The sequence below is a fragment of the Carica papaya genome, chromosome 9, assembly GCF_054855325.1.
Source record: "Carica papaya isolate Zhongbai chromosome 9, ASM5485532v1, whole genome shotgun sequence".
In the NCBI taxonomy this organism is placed as follows: Eukaryota; Viridiplantae; Streptophyta; class Magnoliopsida; order Brassicales; family Caricaceae; genus Carica; species Carica papaya.
Window position 1 is genome coordinate 7,940,446 of NC_142317.1, and position 19,224 is coordinate 7,959,669.

Here is a 19,224-nt window from a genome sequence, read left to right on the forward strand (position 1 = left end):
GGTGGTGGTAGATGAGGCTGCTAATTTCTTGTTTTGCTAGACCTTGCTTAACGATAGATGGAACTATACTATGCTTGAATTGGAACCCCTTCTTTTCCTAACTGTTTGTGATTGTAAAGCTTTTTTCTTGTGCTGCTCATTGAGTAGTTTTTCCAACAACTGAATCTTTATCTATTGTCAGAATATAAATGCTTTACTTGGCATAATAATCCTGTACTTCCTGTGGCCATGAAATGCGAGAAACAACAGCAGTCAAATGCCTTTCCCCCTATAAAGCAATCAAAAAGAATGCTGCCACCACAAATCGGCCATGGTGGACAATAGCAGGAGCTTACCAGACCTCGTCCTTTCTAGACATTCTTTCCTTCTTGCCAATAAAGGAAGACACTAGAAGCAGCATGTTATCCAAGTGACGGAAACCTTTTTCTACCACACTTCTACGAATCACCAAGTATCATGACAATTACAGAGATTGTCTGTAGAGAACTTTAAACCTCTGCACGTCTCCAAAGCTCAAGAGACTTTGCGTTGATATGCCAGGACCACCAGAAGATGATTTTTCTTCTTGACCAGTTGGTGCATTTTGTTACCAGAGATCAGTGGAGGAACTTGTAGTAGTGAATGCTCTTTCGATACAACCAGAAAAACTGTACGAAGTAACTGAACTTTGACTAGAACGACAATCATCTCCTAATGCTGTAGTTTTGATCAAGACCTACTGATGTTATATATTCCATGCGTTTTATGAAAGGTCTGGTTTGTCACCTTCGTTGTGCAATGAAAAGCAGAATATGTTACCGAGAAAATCTATTTGAAAGAATACACTACTGAGTTTTGTGGGATGTTGACAGTGTAACTACTGAAGATTATGCATTGATGATTTTAGATATAGAAAATGAATCATTTAGGTGGCAAATTAGGATGAGAAAAAAATAATTTGTACTGCATATTGGAAGTTGGATGAGTTTTACATTGTTTGTAAACAATTTATACAGGAAAATATATTCTTGGTAACTGATATTCTATATGCTTTTTACTTACTGTTAAATACTGGAGCATGTAATTTATTTCTTTGCTGGGTATTGTTTTCACATGGCCAATTTTCCCTGAAAGGAAGGGAATTATTAATGTTCTGCAACAGGTATAATATTTTTTAAAGTGAAAAGTTTTTATATCTTTAATGAAAATTGAAATTCATAATTTTCAAATAGATTTGTATTTTGTCCAATTTAACTTTTAAGTTTGAAGTAGATAAAATGTTTTATGTAATCTACCATTTATTTAAATATTTAAATAACTTACCGAAATTCACTTCTACTAAATATATATATATATATATGTGACTATGAATTTTTAAAAGCTAAATATTAATATAGATATATAAATTAAATATGTTTATTTTTTTATTATTTTTTATATAATTTAGTAACTTAATTAAATAAAAAATTAGAAGTTGTATTTAAATTAAAATTTAGTGTAAATGCCAACAAGGTTTTTTTGAAAAAGTATTTGTATTTAAGTTTATTTATATATATATATATATATTTTCTATCAAACCTTGAGTATGTTCTTTTAAGGAAACCGAGTAATTTATTATCCAAAGAAAATTGAAGAATAAGCTCTCTTGCCAAGACAACTCTTCCGGTCTCTCTCCCCTCTACATGCTACAGTTTATAGTTCCTTCCTGTTTCCATCCTTCTCTTCCATTTGCTTCTCTACCTTTTCGGCTGAGCCTCAACACCGTCTCTGCAGTAGCTGAACCTTTTGGGCTCCACGTGCTATGCACAGTAAGTAATGGTTAGGGCTCTGAGCTTGAATTTTGAGGTGCACAATTGGGTCTTTTTAAGAGATTTCAGCTCCTAATTTAGTTGATTTAGATGCTCGACTCTAGAGATGAGAAAGATCAATGATAAGTTTGGAACAAATGAAGTTCATTTATGTAATTCAGTTATAATTCACATTTATTTTAACTTATTTAAATTCCTTCTAAGAATATAATCTCTCGAATTTTAAACAAAATTGAGATGATACATTTCAAATTTTAGTAAACTGTGATGTAAAAATGTACTTATTCTTTCATTTTCTGCAGATTTATCACAACTTTTTATGATTTTTGCTTGTAAAAAGTTCTGAATAGTCAATGATGCTTGTCTTTGTTTGGGTTTTCTTGCTTTCTCTTCCTTTTCTTCATCCAATGACTTTCCGGTGAACAAGTTTCGTCCTGATTTACCATAGAAGTGTTTGTAGCAGTTCGTCTTGTCGGCCTTTTCTTTTAATGGCGGAAAGGGAGAGGAGGGATTGATGCGTGGCAATGGTAAAGTTTGATTTGCATATACTTGATTATCAGTTATTTGCCCTTGGATGTTTTATTATGATTGGATTGAGGGAAGAGGCCAGACATGAGGGGAAAAAAGAGAAAAGAACTGTCCAAAAAGAAAAGGAAGGAAGATAGATGCTAAAGGTCTCTCACAAACACTTCTTTTTTAATTTCCAAATTGATGCAGAGGGGGAAAAAAAAAAGAACATAAAAATCTTAGAAATAAACTATCTAAATTCTTTATTTGTTAATAAAGAGTATAATTTAAAATTCTTTTACCTAGTTGAACATATCTTGACAATGCGTAATTTACTTCGTCTGAACATTTAAATTAAACTGGGGTTTGTAGTAACTTTTACTTTAAATTATCCAAACAATATATCTTCACTTTCATCTTTTTAAAATTTGTTTATTCCCTTTGCTAATTTCTATCCAAACATAGTGTTAAGCTTTAATTAGCTTAAGCAAGGTGTGGTTTGTTTTTACTCAAAAAATCAGACGTTAATGCTTAGTATCTTTGCCATTTTATAGAAGGAAGGATTGCTAGGTGCTAAAAGAAGATAAAGAAGTTGGAGCATACCATTATGAAATTGAATCACTTTCACTTTTGATAAAATTTTAAACTAGACCATTTATACAGAGTTATGAGACATTATTTTCCCGAAAACAACTAACAATCTCTCTTATAGGAAATGGATTCTGCAATGTGCACGGGGATGTACTTCACCATGTCCATGTTGACTGCATGTCAAGCATCATCGTTTCTGCAACATTGCTTCATTTCCTCTTAATGTGTTCGGTACATTTGTTTGCTCTTCAATTTGCAGAACATTGCAGGTATTAAGTACTTGATATTTCATTTGACTAATATATTGCTGGATATTGGTTGCTCTTGAAGTTTTATGGATGTTTTCTGTCACTAATGTTCAAAATAGAGTATGCAATGTTACCAATGCGCGTTATGCAACCTAATATCAGATATAACACATAGTTAGGTAATTGTGAAGTCTGATTGCTCTCACTAATTCTCTTTTAGTTTTTCCTGAAGAAGGAAATTGCACTTTGAGAAGTGATTATACAAAAAACCCACTTTTTCTGTGGTTTTTCCCACCGGTCCTGTAATCTGATATGAATTTTCTATTGTTTTTCTTTTTAATGGTACAGGTACTCTAATGGCTAGCATGTCTGAGTCTTCACCTAGGAAAATAGGAGGAGAACCATGTTTTGGCGAGGTAGAGATTGGGAAGATAGGTAGTACTATCAAAGGTGCTAGGTTGGAAGAACTTCGGCATGAGTTCCATATTCCTGCAGCTTTTGGTCTTAGGATTCCTCTCAAGGATGAACAAGTTAATAGTGTGCAAAATGGGGAGATATGTGTGTTTGAGGAATACCTTAAAGCCGGGTTGAGATTTCCCATCCATCCTTTCATTGAAGAGGTTTTTGAAGCATTTGGTCTTTTGCCTTGTAGACTAACTCCCAACTCTTTTAGGCATCTTATAGGTTTTCTGGTAGTTTGTCGTGAAAAGAAAATTCAGCCCTCGCTTAATCTGTTCCGAGCTGCATTCTCTGTTAACAATGTCTTTGGAGACAAATGGTTTTTATATTTTATGCCTAGGAATGGTTGCAAATTATTGTCTCATATGCCGCCAAATATTAAAAACTGGAAGGATAAGTACTTCTTTGTTAGCTCAGATTCAGGCTGGGGTTTCTCAACTCAATGGACAAATCAGTTCAATAAGATCACGAATTCTGTGATTCCCTTGTCTGGTGAAGAAGAAGGGGCTTTTGAGGTGCTTGCGCAGTGTGTGTTGGATGCTAGAAAAATTTTTGCTGATAAGTACCTAAGACAAGCTGGTATTAGTGGCGGTCACTCAGATTCCACATCAGAGGGTGAGTTATAGCCAGATGAGACAACAGGAGTTAATCATGCTCATCCTTTATTAATTTGTTAATTTTTATTTCCATTTCAGCTAGGAAGCTTGAGAAGCTTGTGCAGGTTCGTCAAACACAAAGGAAACGGCGAGTTGGGATGGAGACTAAGGTGAATCTAGCTGCAGCCAAGAGGAATGGGTGCAAGAAGATAGCTGGCCCTCAGAAGGCTTTAGCAAGTGATGGTTTCAGTGAGCAGCTCTTGGCTCAGGTCATCCATATTGCGCCAGATTCCCCTTTTGACATGGAACCTGAGACCGATGAGCCCATGCTGGAGGCTGCGGAAGTTTTAGTCAGCTCGCCATTTTCCATTCAGGAAATCAAAGGGACACATGAAGCTGCCCAATCATCAGGTAGTGAGCCAAGGGCAGAATCTGAAACTCATCCTAGTTCTGAGGAGACCACCCATCGAGTGGATGACTGCCCCGTAATTTCTGCCAATGGAGCTGGGACCACTACTAGGAGCATGGCCTCAGATGGACTTGATTCTTTACCCTTCATTCCTTTCACAGGGTTATCAGACACTGATACTATTTGGGTGGATCGCACTGGAGGTGAGGTGGCGAGAAAGCTTGTCCAAAGTATGATTCTTCCTTCAGACCGAAAGGAAGTATCTAGCATGTCGCCTACTGCTTCTGTTGAACTTATGTGTAAAGGCATAGTTCAGGTAAGGTTAGATACTTCATGCTTTTTCAAGTATTGTATGTTTACCTATATACTTTAATCACATTTACTGATCTATTCTGGTTAGGCTGCCTTGGGAGCATATAATACTAGTGAGATGATGATGCGGGTTTTGAATGACTGCAAGGAGTTAAGCAAGGACACATCCCACTGCAAGGAAGAGAGTAGGAAGCTCCGATCCAAATACCTTGACACCAAACAACGTTTAAGTGAAGCCTCGAGCCAAATTGAGGACTGGAAGAAAAAATTTTTCGACTTGAGTGCTGAGGTTCGAGAGGTGAAGGACAAGGTCAAGAAGCAGAGAGCTGAGCTCTTGGCTTGTGATACTGCACGTAGAAAGTTAGAATCTGATCTTTTGAGCATACAGACCATCCATGAAGTCAATCTTAAAGAGGCAAGAGAAAGAGCTGTAGCTGAATTCAAGTCCTCTGCTGAAATCAAGGAGATGATGAAGTCTGCTGTCAAGAGAGCCTCGGAGAACTTCAGTAAGAATAAAGAGTTTGACTGCTAACTAGCAGAATGTTCTCTCGGTGATTGTGAAGACAGCTTGAGTATATTGGCTGCTGAGTTTCTTGACTCAATTAGTAAAGTTACGGTTGCCACCATCTCTTGGGAAGCTCCTGGGTTGGAACTGGCAGCCAATGCTAGCAATAGGTAATAGAAGACATCTGATTAGCTGTTCTTTCTCGTCTGTAATTATTATATATATATATATATATATTTATATTTGGCTTGTAAATCTGCAGTTGTTAATAAAAGGATGATGTTTAAGTTTAAGTTCCCAGTTGGACTGTATCTCTGTCAACTGCAGTTGCATTTACCAAAAGCAAATCATTTTGCCAATGCTTGCTGGCAGATAGTAACTAGATAGTAACTTGACTTTGCTCAAGGGCTTCATTTAATTCATTTTGAAGTTATCTATTATCACTAAGTTTGTTTTCAGGCCAAAGTGACTAAATCGGTGAGTGGGAATACTTCATCAACTGGTTTTTTAAGCCTGAGTTGAGTGCATAAAAATTTTCCAACTCTATATTTTTAAAATGTTTCAGTTGTATGCAATACTAACTGTCATCTCTATATTCTAATTACATCTATTTATTCTGCAGGACAAGCCTTGTGACGTATGCTAATTACCATGTCTCTTTCAGCTCATTACAGGGAGGTACTGTAGAAGATATTGTCTTATAGGTGAAAGGTGGAGAGATACAAGTCATGAGTTCCAAAACAAAGAAGAAGATTTTGTAGAAGAGAAACAGTAAGTTCATCAGTTTCTTAATATTCAATCCTTTCCAAAATAGTATAATTTTTTATTTGTGAATTCAAAGTCATTTCTTGCCTCTTTTTTGTTCGAGTGAACTCGAACTGCTAGCATCTGAAAACAACTATTGTAACCTTCTAATTCTGGGATGTTTTCCTCTTCGGATTTTCATTGCTCGTATCGTTTTGTTTAAAATCCCAATCGTCAGTATCAATTTTCTCTGAATGCTGATTTTAGGAGAAACAAATTCTCAATATTGCTTCTCCTTAATTGTTTTTGTGAGCCTGCTACCTGAGATTTTGATTATGTTTCATCCCGGGGCATGGAAAAGTTCTTGTTGTTTATGGCATTGTACAGTTGACTGAGGAAGATGAATGCACCTACCAGGATTTGTTCAATTCCATCACCATAAGAGGTGATTTTTATGTTTTTTTTTAATTATTATTTCAGTTATGTGGTAAGAAATTATATTAAAATTAACAGGTATGTTTATTATGCAGGACTAGGTTATTATTCTTTAAAAACAGTGGGCCGGGTTATCATTATATTCAAAGGTTAAGAATATTCTTATAATTTACTTAATAAGTTTTTTACAAGGATATCATCAAAAAGAATTTCATTTATGTACTTGTTATTTGCATTAAATTGGTTTCTAACATTTGAACTGAAATAACTTGCTCCTGTTCAACTTAAAGACCATGTTTGTAGTTAAATAATAATTATTAGCACAGCTACTATTATCATCATCGTTATCTAATAAACATTCTAAATATTAAAACTTAAATTTTTTAAATTTTTTCTTTGGAATTTAGCTAAAATATGAGGGGAGAATACTGGAAAGGACTCTTTTAACTCTTAGAATATATATATATAACAGATATTGTTATTTGGTGTATTAATTTGATAAAATAAAATGTAAGGAGCTGCTTTAATTAAAGGAATCAATTCGACATAAATAATAAAGTACAAGAATTTTTCAAAGCAACCCTATATTTTATATTTGTTTGGAAAAAGCAATCTTATATGTTGAGGGCATTGTATAATTTTTAACCATGTTCTTATTGTAGTTCAAATCTTAGATACTTCCTCTCTTTTCTTCTTAAATCAGTTTACAGAAGAGAGTTCTTCTTTGTTCTTCGTTAATTCTGGGAACAAGAGATTGGATAAACAAAATGAAACTGCAATTTACTTAAATCATTTAATTTTATTTAAAATTAAGATTAATACATAGATTTTTATAAAAATGACCAGATAAACTGCAAGAAAACTCATTCTCTTTCTTCTAAATTTAAAAATTTGCAGAAATGTGAAAATTTGGTTTAGTAGTACTAATGACAAAATACTGAGTTTACATAACTGGATATGGGTTTATCAATTTGAAAAGCATCAAGCCCATGGCAGAAAAAGGGTTCATGGTGTGTTACTTCTCAATCTTAAACTTCAAAGGTTATTTGTGTTGCATATGTTATTGCTTGCGCTACCTGCAATTCTTTATTACAAGTGACCTTTTATGGTAATAGTCAACCATACTTAAGCAAGACTCACTCAACTTGCAGACAACCCACATTTGAAAGTTATTTGGAAAACCATATGAACCAGAAGTTAGTTAACTTCTTATCGCATTATGTGATACTCCCCAAAACATGAATAATGATGATAAGAAAGGAAAATGAAACAAACATCCAGGTTCCTGATCCTTTAATCTACCAAACAAGAATACATAACAAATCCAAAACTCATCTTATAAACCACATCAGAATTCAACTAGACAATAAATGTTCGGCATAAAAATGATATAACAGAAGTTCCCAGAGTAATTTTCTCCCCAAGAAAAAGTTCTCTAAGTAAAAAGGAAAGACAACTAAAAGGGACTAACTTCCAATTCATAATATGAAAAAAAGTACATTTACTAGGTGTTAGTGGCCCTAGTGTAGATCTGCTGGCTAGCATGTGCAGATATCATCCTAATTGAACCTCTGGCCATCAAATCCTTGATTGCTCTGCGTGCAAGTGAACCGTTAATCTGCAATAGCACAATGGAAACAAAAGAATTGTTAACCAAACCCAAAGAGGAAGCATTCATCATGCACATGATAGCAAGTCACATTCAGAGAGATATAGAGTTTCAAAACAGTTCACACGTATAGATTATTCAACACTTATTGGGTGCAGTCAGGGGCACATTTCTTGGTCATGGAAGAAATCCATGATGTAGTAATTGAAATATGCTCCAATTATGATAAAGACATGAGAACAGTAACCACTCAGCCCACAGGCTAAGGGTGAGTTGTCAATGACTTAGTTCTAAATAAAGACACAGTCACTTGTACTTACCAAAATTCGATAACACAGTGTAAATGAGAACTTGTATAATGTCTATTCATCTTAGATCTTTCCAGACATTGGATGGTTTATGTGAACATCGACAATAATAGTAGTGATGGATTACGTTGATAATGCAAAAACAAAAGAACCAAGCACGAAAGGAACTACATCCAGCCACAAAAGTGGTAACTTCCATCCCATCCTTTAGTTTAGGCCAGAATATCTTTACTAGATTTTAGCATCAATCCCACTTTATAGGGAATCTGCAACTTAGGCATTAAAGAGCACCTAAGGTCAAAAAGCACACAACAAAAGTACCCAGCAAAATAACTCTGGAAGATCTTCTATTGATTATTCAAATGTCTACCGCATACTGAACAATGACATATGTACACGCAGTAAACAAAAATTGATAGCAACCAGCGAATTAGATTACTTATGGTAACAAAGACTCCAAAGTTTTGACAAGTCAGGAAGAAGACAAGAGTAACAAAAAATAAAGTGAACAAACATATGCAAAATTGTAAGAGGAATATACCCTCAATCTGTCAGACAAGATTGAAGGAGTGACAAGCTTGTATTTGGGGACTTCACTAAGAAGCTTGTCATAGGTCGCTTGATCAAACAAAACCATGTTGTTCACCTTCTCCTTTTGTTTTCCCTTGCTCCACTTCTGCACACCAATCACTCAGTTAACATCCCCGTTAAAGACACGTAAAATATTAAAAGAGTACCAAGAAGAAACAAGAAATATTAAACTCTCGTGTCATTTGAAGCTATTAACGGACTAAAGAAAATTTAAGTATATTTAGCAACGGAGAAAAATTGCTTAATCTATTGGATAGCAACCCAAATTCCACGGGAAAATACAACTTTCGCAGATGAATTTAACATATAAAATTGCATAAAATAAAGCAAAACAAAAGAGACAATCAACTACCCAACCTCAAGATATTATAATGTAATATCAAAATCACATGTTTATTACAAATATTATATATACAGAGAATCATAAGAAGTGGCTAACCCAGTTATGCAAGACGCTATAAATTCTTCCATTAACAGAGATAGAAAATAAAATTTGCATCGAACTTTACCTTCTTCTTCTGCTTCCCTCCACCAGATTTGGCTGGCTTCGATGACGGTGGTGGAGCCTTATCCTTCTTTGGCGCCTGTCATCACACAATCAATCGTGACTGTCAAAAAACAAACATGCCACAAACAAAAACCTAACACTAGTATCCCGTTTGGCTGCCGAGAAAGCATGGGCAAAACTCGCATGACAAACTTTGAATATCACTTTATTTCAATAGCCACTCCTTTCTCGACAACCAATTTATATTAACGAATAGATCAAAGAAAAACTGAAGGCACCTACCATCAGAACGTTTTAGGATTTTGACGAACCGAAGGACTGGATGAGAAGCTACCCCTTGAGGTGAAACAAGAGATTATATATGGTAGGGTTTTCTGCGATGCTGGAAAGGGATGTGTTTGGCATTGAAAATAATCCATCCCTATTCCGGTTTAGGGTGCAAGACAAGCAGGTCTCAAAATAAAAATTTCAAGTGGGCCTTTTAGGAATGATCCATTTTAAAATTAGTACCTCTTGACCCATGAACTTCCAAAAAATAAAATCTAAATGACAAAAAATAATAATATAGTGTAGTTAATTGGTTTTTCTTAAAAAGGTAAATGAAATTTATTAATATTAACATAGTCTATAAACACATAAAAGACTCATGGTAAAAATGATGAAATAAAAAAATACATAATAAGAAATTAATATCTAACAACCAAACAAGACACACAAAGAACAAAAATAAAACATGAGAAACGAAGAACAAAAAACTTCACATAAGCTTTCCTAGAAATAATGAGCAAATAAAGATTGCCAAGTAGAGACAAAAGAAAAAGTTGAAACCCAATAAGCATTAAAGAAAATCAAGACAATGTATCCCATGATAGTAAATAGATTCAATAACATAGATAAAATTATATTAGAACAAGTCAAAACACTACTTTAAATTGTCACAATTTTCGCAAAGAAAAAAAAATCCACCATCACCAGAGAAATAGCTCATTATCAATTTAATACATATAACTTCTTATTGGTTTGAATATCCTTTGTGAATTATTTATTTGATATAGTTTGAGCATTTTAATCTTGAATGCATTCATTCACAAAGTAAGAACTCTTAAATTCATTAGTCAGAGTTTGAGAGACTTTAATCTATTTTATTTTTTCAACAACAAGAAAAGGTTGGAGAGACATTCATAAAGTTTTGTATATTTATGGTAGACGCTTCTGGGTAGTATGACGTCTATGGGTAGTATGCATTCATTCACAAAGTAAGAACTCTTAAATTCATTAGTCAGAGTTTGAGAGACTTTAATCTATTTTATTTTTTCAACAACAAGAAAAGGTTGGAGAGACATTCATAAAGTTTTGTATATTTATGGTAGACGCTTCTGGGTAGTATGACGTCTATGGTTGAATTTTTACGAAAAAATAATTGTTGTTTTCTCCAAATATCCCTTTCACATGAGTTTTTCCTTGGTTTATCATATTTGGTGATAATTTGCACTCAAATTAAAATCAATAAACTTTGTGAAATTGTGGAAGGAAATGTAGAATATTGAGTTGAGAGGAAAAGAATCTCAGGTTTTAGAGTTTGGAAAAATGAGAGATCTTTTTACTAATGAATATTAATGGGAAATTTATACCCAAGATGTAATGTATAGCTATTTACGAATTTGACTTTTACTTTGTAAACAATTACAATTGATACCCTAACTATTATTTACTCTAATAGTGTCCTCTCAAGCTGGAGTATACAGACTTTAGATACCTAACTTTATTATAGCATCCTAAAATTGAGTAGTAGAGAGAGGTTTAGTAAAACAATCAGCAAGCTGATGAGGATAAAAAACTAGTAACAATCGAACAAGTCTTTCATAATTTTTTTGTCGGAGAAGATGACAATCAATTTCAGTATGCTTCATCAACTCATAAAATGCAGGATTTTCAACAACTTTTATAGCGAAAATATTATCACAATACAGTTAAGCTGTCTGAAATTGAATATATAAATACGTAAGAAGATATTGCAACCACTGCAATATATAAAGTGACTATAGCCAAAGCCCGATATTCAGTTTCAGACGAAGACCATAAAATAGTTTGTTATTTTTTGGTCTTTCAGGATATGAGCACATCACCAAAAAAGACGTAAAACCCAGTAAAAGGCTTACGTGAGTCTGCACACTAAGCCTAACCAGAATCACTAAACGTTTTTAGTTGAAGTGAATTATGAGAAGAATAACAAAATCTAAGTGTCCCTTGTAAATATCGTAAGACCTAATGTGCTGCTTACAAATGGGCACATATAGGAGCATCTAAAAATTGATACAATTGTTGGTATGAGTAATAAATATCAATTCTCATGTTGGTAAGGTATAAAAGTTTACCTACATATTGCCTATATGAAGTAACGTAAACAATAGAATATCCATCTTATTTGATTAACTTGTTAGATGATACCATAGGGGTTACAGCTAGCTTGCAACCCAAGAAACCCATATTTCGAAGAAGATCTAAAGTATACTTCCTTTAATAAATGTTAATGCCTTTAGATTATCAAATTACCTCAAATCCCAAAAAAACTTCAAATATTCAAGATCCTTAATATTGAATTGTTCATGTCATTAAACTTTAACTGATTGAATTTCATCTAAACTATTATTGGCCAATATTACATCATCTATATATATGATAAGTACAGTGAATGAAGAACCAAAGTACCTTGAAAATAATAAAGAGTTTGAATGAGACTGTATAAAACCATAATTTTTCAAAACAAATTCCACTACCTGCTAGTCTGCTTCAAACCATATAATATTTTCTTCAACTTGCACACCTAGTTGTTCTTTGGATCTTGAATTCTAGGTGGAAGAGTTATATACACCTCTTTATAAAGATTTTCATACAAAAAACATTATTAGTATCAAGCTGATGTAAATAACACTATTTATCTACAATAATTGCTAAGAGTATCCCAATAGTAGTTAACTTAGCAACCAGGAAAAAAGTGTCCAAAAAATTAATTCCAGATTATTGAGTATAACCTTTAGCCACTAACCTGCCCTTATACCTTTTAATAAATCCACAGCCCTTTTTTTTATTTTATAGATCCACTCACAACCAATAGGAGTCTTGCTAGATCATAAATCAACCAAATTCCAAATTTGATTATCCTTTAATGCCTTAATTTTAGTATTCGTTGCTTCTTTCCAACATGGAAATTTTATAGCTTGATCATATGTTTTAAACCATGTGTACAAGTAATAAGGATTTGCAAAAAGTTCATCAATCTTCGACGAATTTAAGCTTGCTGAAGTATCCATAACAATTTCTGAAGATAAGTTTCAAATTTTGATCTATGACAGAGATATAAAACCCAGGTTTTTTGCTTAAGCTTCAAGTAGTACAAATTGAGAGAAAAAATCATAATTACTCTGATACCATGTCAAATTTGATGATAATCTGCACTCAAATTACACATAAGCTAAGTGAAATCAAGAAATTTGGCGAAATTGTGATAAGAAAATGGAGAATGATGAGTTAAGAGGAAAAAAAACTCTCATTTTAGAGTTTTAAAAAACGAGAGATCCTTTCATTAATGAATATTATCAGGCCAAGATGTAATGTACAACTATTTATAAATTTGATACCCTGATTACTATTTGCTCTTGTCTGGTTATGAAGTAAAACTTAAAACATTTGTTTTTTCCTAGTTATATGATTTATACTTACTTACATGTTGTTGTAATTTTGTCTGACAATTGATCTCCCTTATTTTTTGGTAGCAGTAAAGTATCTTTATAGTCAAACAATAACGTTTATAAAAATTCATGTTTTGTTTTTTTATGAAAAAAGGTTGTAATGTACTTATGATCAATATTCTAACAACTAAACCTTTTTTTTTTCAAAAATAAAAACAATGCAGGAACAAAGAGAATAATTACTCAAAAAAAGATATTATATGTGAAAACCGTTTCTTAATCATACCAAGTTTACATGTGTCTCATAATGTGTAATTTAATCTCTATGAATAAATAGTTATAATGATTTACTAGGTAGGAAAATGTACTAATTGACTTTCTTCCTATGTATTAGGGGAGGCTTCAAATTTTTTTATACTTCCATGCCTAGTGAATTTTATGGGGTGTTCCACACTTAAACTCTATATAGTCCATCAAAAAGCTTATGAATTTTTAAAGATTATGCTTATAGTCCTCCAAGTTCATTTATTTCCTAGAGGCTATATCTCCCCATATATGTTCCAAATTGATCGTATAATACCCAGATCCATAATTTGCTCCAAGATCAATTTTGGTATTTAAAAATAAATAAAAAATTATTTATAAATTAGTTTAATTTAATTTTTGTTGAATTTATTAAAAAAATAGGTTAGGGATGTAATCAAAAATAATTTTTTTAAAAAAATGTGAAAATTAGGTCCGGATGGTATTTTTGAAAGAAAAATTAGAAGTAGGGGATCAAAGTATAAATAGAAAAAATTGTACCATGTAAGACCACTCAGTCAGCAGCCCCGACGAACCGGAGCATGCCATGTGGCAAGACACGCTGATGTCAGTGCCACGTGGAATGTCGCGTGGGCGATCCGCGTGCCCCACGATAGGATGACCCAGGATCGATCCCGCGTGCGTGGACGACCTGAATTTGTTTTCTCCTTAAACACGATCAGATGGCCGAGCTCAAATTGCAATTGACGGTCTAGATTTATTTCATCATTGGTCACGATCGGACGAATAAGATCGATCACAATAGACAGTCCAGATCAATGCATGATGGATATAAATATCTCGCATCAAATGGAAACCCAAACCCTAGCCGCCAGCCCCGCTAGAGAAGAAAAATCAGACGCTGGATAAGGAGATCGACCGCCGCTGCATTGAAGCCACTGCCGACCGCTGAAAAAAATAAAAATTTCTCCTACCCATTTGGAATTCGATTCCGAGCACCCCTGTGACAAAATCAAAGGCAAAATAATGACGGACGAGCCGAAAATTGTGGGCAAAACTTGACAAAACTGCCGCGGCCAAAGCCCCAAAACCCCTTCAAGGAGCCCCTTCTCTATTCCTGTTTCATGGGATTTTTCAATCATTGTATTTACTGTCTTTTCTTGTACAGGTTAGCTAAAGAAAGAACCTCAATCGCGAAGGAGGACCGGCGGAGCCGTCGCACCTGGAGGTCCTCCCCATCGGTAAGTTCGATTTTTTGTAATTTTTTGGTCAACTGAGGCCCCTAACGTGTTTTTCTGCAATGATACAGCATAGCGGCATCGTTGTGCCGAAACCCCAAAATTGACCACAATGAGTTTTAGATACCGATTTTAGATTTATAGGGTATTTTTAGGTACGTGATAAGTATTTTAGATTCCGCATATAAAATTCAGGAAATTGGGTATCTGATAGGAGGCGTAGTAGACAGCTCAATATCTTAGAACATTGATCTGTATAAGGATCCCTCACCTTATTTTCCGTTATGGTAAATTGAGGCTTAACGTTGTATAATTTTGTATTTTTATTAAATATTAAAAAATCCTAAAAATAATTACAGTTTACTAGTAGAGACAAAACCGGTTAGTAAACATATGTCCTGATTCCCAGTTTATTTTTATATACTGCCTAAATTGCTTACCATTACATTATTCATGCTTATATTGATAATTTTTATAGTCTTCTCGATTATCTGGGTTAATTAGTTCATTCCTGCATTATTTATTTGGTTATCTGATTACTCGGTTATTGGTTGTGATAATTATAATCGCCTACTTAAATGTTATTTTATTGATCTGTGAATATAAATGAGATATTGGTATTGCGTGATTGATTGTTATATTGATAGAAATTTGTATGTGAAAGACTTATTGGGCACCCGAAAAAGGGTGGACGGGTCCGGTACATAAGGAACTCTACCATGAACGTTACCTTAGTCAGATGAGACTGGGAAGTCCCTTACCAGTAAGGTTTGGGAGATATAGTTCACCTTCATACCGGACAAGGTATCGAAGTGGTGAAATATTTGATACCCATTACCAAATGGGGTATGAGGACGACCGATTAATTGTTTAATTAGAGATTGAGTTCACAAGTAGGGAGACATCCCTATGAACCCTTAGAGGTACCGGTAAGCGGATAAAAATAGAAAGTGATCATCTTTTATTACCTTATATGTGAAAATAAAAAATGCATGAATATAGGTCTTCATAGGTTATTTTTGAAAAAAGTCGTTACGTAAATACAGAATAAATGATTTTCTTTATATTAAATGAATTTACATTAAATTGAGGGTTTCATTAGTCATTTTTTTTTATTTTTACCAATATTCAGTTTTCCTTATCTGTGATTAGTGTTATATTCTTACTAGACTAGTGTAGCTCACCATTTTATTAACTATTTTATATCAAGAGGACTACGATCCAAATCACGATTAATAAGAGGGTTGTGAGTAATTCACTACTCGGACTGCCTTCAAGTGCTACTGAAGGTCGTCGTAAGATATTTATTTATTCACTTTTCTTTAATTACTTTTAAAAAGGACATTTTCGTAACTCTATTGGGTATTTTAAATTATTGTGTAAGAAATATAGACCCGACTCTATCGATCGCTTCCGCATTTAATTTATGAATCTATTTTCATTTAAGTTTCGGACCTTTATAGATCGCCTTAATCTTAATGGTGTTGCTCTATACTTTTTTTCTAGTTGATAATATTAGAGATTTGTTTAAATATCTAGTTTTCACATCATGCCTATGATATATTGTTTTTCATTATATATATTGACACTTAAAAATCTTTGTTTTTGTATGATTTGATCAATGTTTTTAAAAATTTCCCTCTTATTGACATTAGATCGAATGGGAACCATGATTTCATGTCCTATCTCATTAAATTCATGGATGAGAAGTTACATTGATGGTGTAGAGCTGTTGATATTCATGTTTAAATATATGCATGAGGACTCACGTGTTTACTAGTATATGGGAAAATATACTTCACATCCTCTATAGATGAGCATATCAATGACTTTGACTTGAATTTTCTCTCACATGTATGTCTATTGCATGTTTTTGTTATGTAATATCTAATATTCATTTTGACAATAGAAAAAAGATAAAATGAAACTTATTGATGCCATGGCTTTTCTATTAAAATAACATTCTTATAATTGAATGAAGTAGCAGCCAAACATGTTACATATAAGTTCATACATGAGAAATAAATAATACCTTATTGGAAGGTCATTAAAGTAATTATGTAATTGTTCTTAAGTTAACTGCTATTTAGTTTGGCAAAGTATTGCTCTATACATAATACTTTTAGGCATGGGGATAAGAGCTTATCCAAACTGAGGGGTGAAAAAAGCTATTTATGAATAAAATCATGAACATCTGATTATTTCTTAACAATTTCCCATAAATAAGTTTATGCTATTTATTTTAGTAACTTGATGAGGTAATGACTTGTGAAAGTTATCATTAATTAAAAACATAAAATATTAATTATAAACCACATAGTCTATTTTGTTTCTCAATGATAAAAAATGAGATTGCTATTTGGTGCATGTCATGATTATGAACATTTGTCTTAGGTCGTAAACCTCGAAGCTTTGACGTTTAACTGAATTTGAAGCTCAACTACCTGCCTGTTGTATTTTAATGTTATGTGTTAATGAAGATATCATAACTTGTCTTTGTAGGTGTTATTAGTTTAACAAACACAAATTATTTCCCATGGGGTGTTTTTCGTCTTAAGAAAAAAATTCAATTATGTCCCAAAGTAAATGGGAAACTCCCTCAATTGCTTTCTCCAAATGAATGTGTATGTGATGATCTTTATACCATGGATAACACATAGGTCATTTATATGGTAACTGACATGATAAGTGTAAAAATGGTAGAGAACGTTGAAGTTTGTGTTCCCAGAATAGCGTATAAAGGAAGCAATAGAAGATATGATGTTAGCTGGTATGACTTAAATGCGAAAAAAACATAACTATTTCAAGAAATTTTGATTATATAATTTAGCACTTGCCTCATATAGTGGACAAAAGCGATATTACCCCAAAGGATGGTCGGAAAGACCACATTTTTAGAAAAATGTTGCCTAGTTGGTGAAAGAGTTTTTAGTGTTGTATAATGAATAATGTAGGTTCTTTAGGGTTTTCTGAAAGAATTCCTTCAATAAAAGATTCTAACATTTTATCAATGAAGCTTGCGAAGTCCTACCAAAGGTAGCTTGGAATTGTTTTTGACATTTTGAGAGGTTAGTTTTATATTTTAGAATGATTGTACTCAGGTTGCTTAGATCCATCATTGTCAATGTAAGAGTGGAGGCTCCGTACCCAACTTGACCATATTTAAAGATAAAATGATATGCATACAGTTAACATACATTGATATAGCTACGAATATTATAAAACAAAATTTTATACTTTCAGGATTCACATAATATAAGTTGTAGACTTGCAAATCATGTTTTATTTTAGCACTAATTGTATTTTTATAAGTGTTTAGTATTTATAGAAAAGCTATAAGTAAAATATAAATAACATGAAGTAATTACATAACTTTATTTATTTATTAACAACTTATAAGTTTTACTTATTCATAAGTCTGAAAATAAATAAAATAACTCATTGTGTTGATTTATAATTATTTTGTATTGTATTTGGCTATTTTTAGCAATTCTTAATGTAAATACTCATAATATTTTTATATAATATTTTGCTCACCTTATTTCTTTATGACATAAGTTTATGAATATTGTACAAAAAATTGTTACAGAGTTATCGGGTGTGATCCTTATTTTAAAAAGTTTAAAAACTATATAAAAATACTAATATTGATAAATTAAATTACTAAAATAAATGTAAAGGCCCGAAACTTAAAAGGAAATAAAATCATAAATTGAATGTAGAAGCGAAATAATAGAGTTAGGGTTTATATTCTTTACACAATAATTTATAATACCCAATAGGGTTACGAGAATGTCAATTTTAAAAGAACAAGTGAAAATCAAAGAAATAAATGAAAAGTAAACAACTAAGAATCTTAAGACGACCTTCACTAGCTTTTGAAGGGAGTTCAGGTAGTCAACTATTCACAACTTCCTTGTTGATCAGGATTTGGATTTTAGACCTCTTAATTTGAAATAGTTAATGAAATGGTGAGCTACACTAACTCAATAAGAATATTACACTACTCACTGATACAGAAACTAAATGTCGGTAAAAATCATAAAAACAATAGAGATAGCTCTTAATTTAAGTAAATTCATTTATTATAAGTAAAATAATTTATTGCATACTTACGTTGCGAGATTTTCAAAACCGACTTATAGAGACAATAACTCAAACAATATTATAATATCATATTCAAGTGAGCAAGAATAACAACTTTTCATTTTTATTTGCTTACTAGTATTCCTTGGGGTCCATAGGAATATTCCACTACGTGTGAACTAATATATAAACTTTATCAACTAATCGGCCGTCCCAATACCCCGTCCGGTATGAGTGCCAAAAATACCATATCTCGATACCCTATTCGATATGAGGGTGCATCAAGCCGTCCTCATACCCCGTCTGGTATTAGGACAAAAAATACCATTCATCGATAC

General features: G+C 33.0%; 2 protein-coding genes across 18 annotated transcripts; one reads left to right on the forward strand and one right to left on the reverse strand.

Annotated features, from left to right (window-relative positions):
* Positions 1 to 1,570: 1,570 nt before the first annotated feature.
* LOC110811147 (uncharacterized) lies at positions 1,571 to 6,931 on the forward strand. Of its 17 annotated transcripts, none has more exons than XR_015816361.1 (9): positions 1,571 to 1,787; positions 2,215 to 2,314; positions 3,007 to 3,154; positions 3,482 to 4,207; positions 4,288 to 4,913; positions 4,998 to 5,584; positions 6,037 to 6,185; positions 6,520 to 6,603; positions 6,689 to 6,931. XR_015816361.1 is itself a non-coding variant. In XM_022037552.2 (6 exons), the coding sequence occupies exons 4-6, from the start codon at positions 3,490 to 3,492 to the stop codon at positions 5,439 to 5,441; spliced, it is 1,788 nt and encodes a 595-aa protein (XP_021893244.1). In that variant the 5' UTR covers positions 1,571 to 1,787; positions 2,215 to 2,314; positions 3,007 to 3,154; positions 3,482 to 3,489; the 3' UTR covers positions 5,442 to 5,707. The 17 variants fall into 17 exon arrangements, 1 of the variants encoding a protein (XP_021893244.1); XR_015816362.1 differs by having other exon boundaries at positions 6,546 to 6,603; XR_015816364.1 differs by having other exon boundaries at positions 6,079 to 6,185; positions 6,546 to 6,603.
* A 978-nt stretch (positions 6,932 to 7,909) lies between these two features.
* LOC110811131 (small ribosomal subunit protein eS25-like) lies at positions 7,910 to 10,047 on the reverse strand. Its single transcript, XM_022037526.2, has 4 exons — positions 9,892 to 10,047; positions 9,611 to 9,685; positions 9,052 to 9,186; positions 7,910 to 8,211 (listed from the first exon to the last, which is right to left on the reverse strand). The coding sequence occupies exons 1-4, from the start codon at positions 9,892 to 9,894 to the stop codon at positions 8,098 to 8,100; spliced, it is 327 nt and encodes a 108-aa protein (XP_021893218.1). The 5' UTR covers positions 9,895 to 10,047; the 3' UTR covers positions 7,910 to 8,097.
* Between the last annotated feature and the right edge of the window lie 9,177 nt (positions 10,048 to 19,224).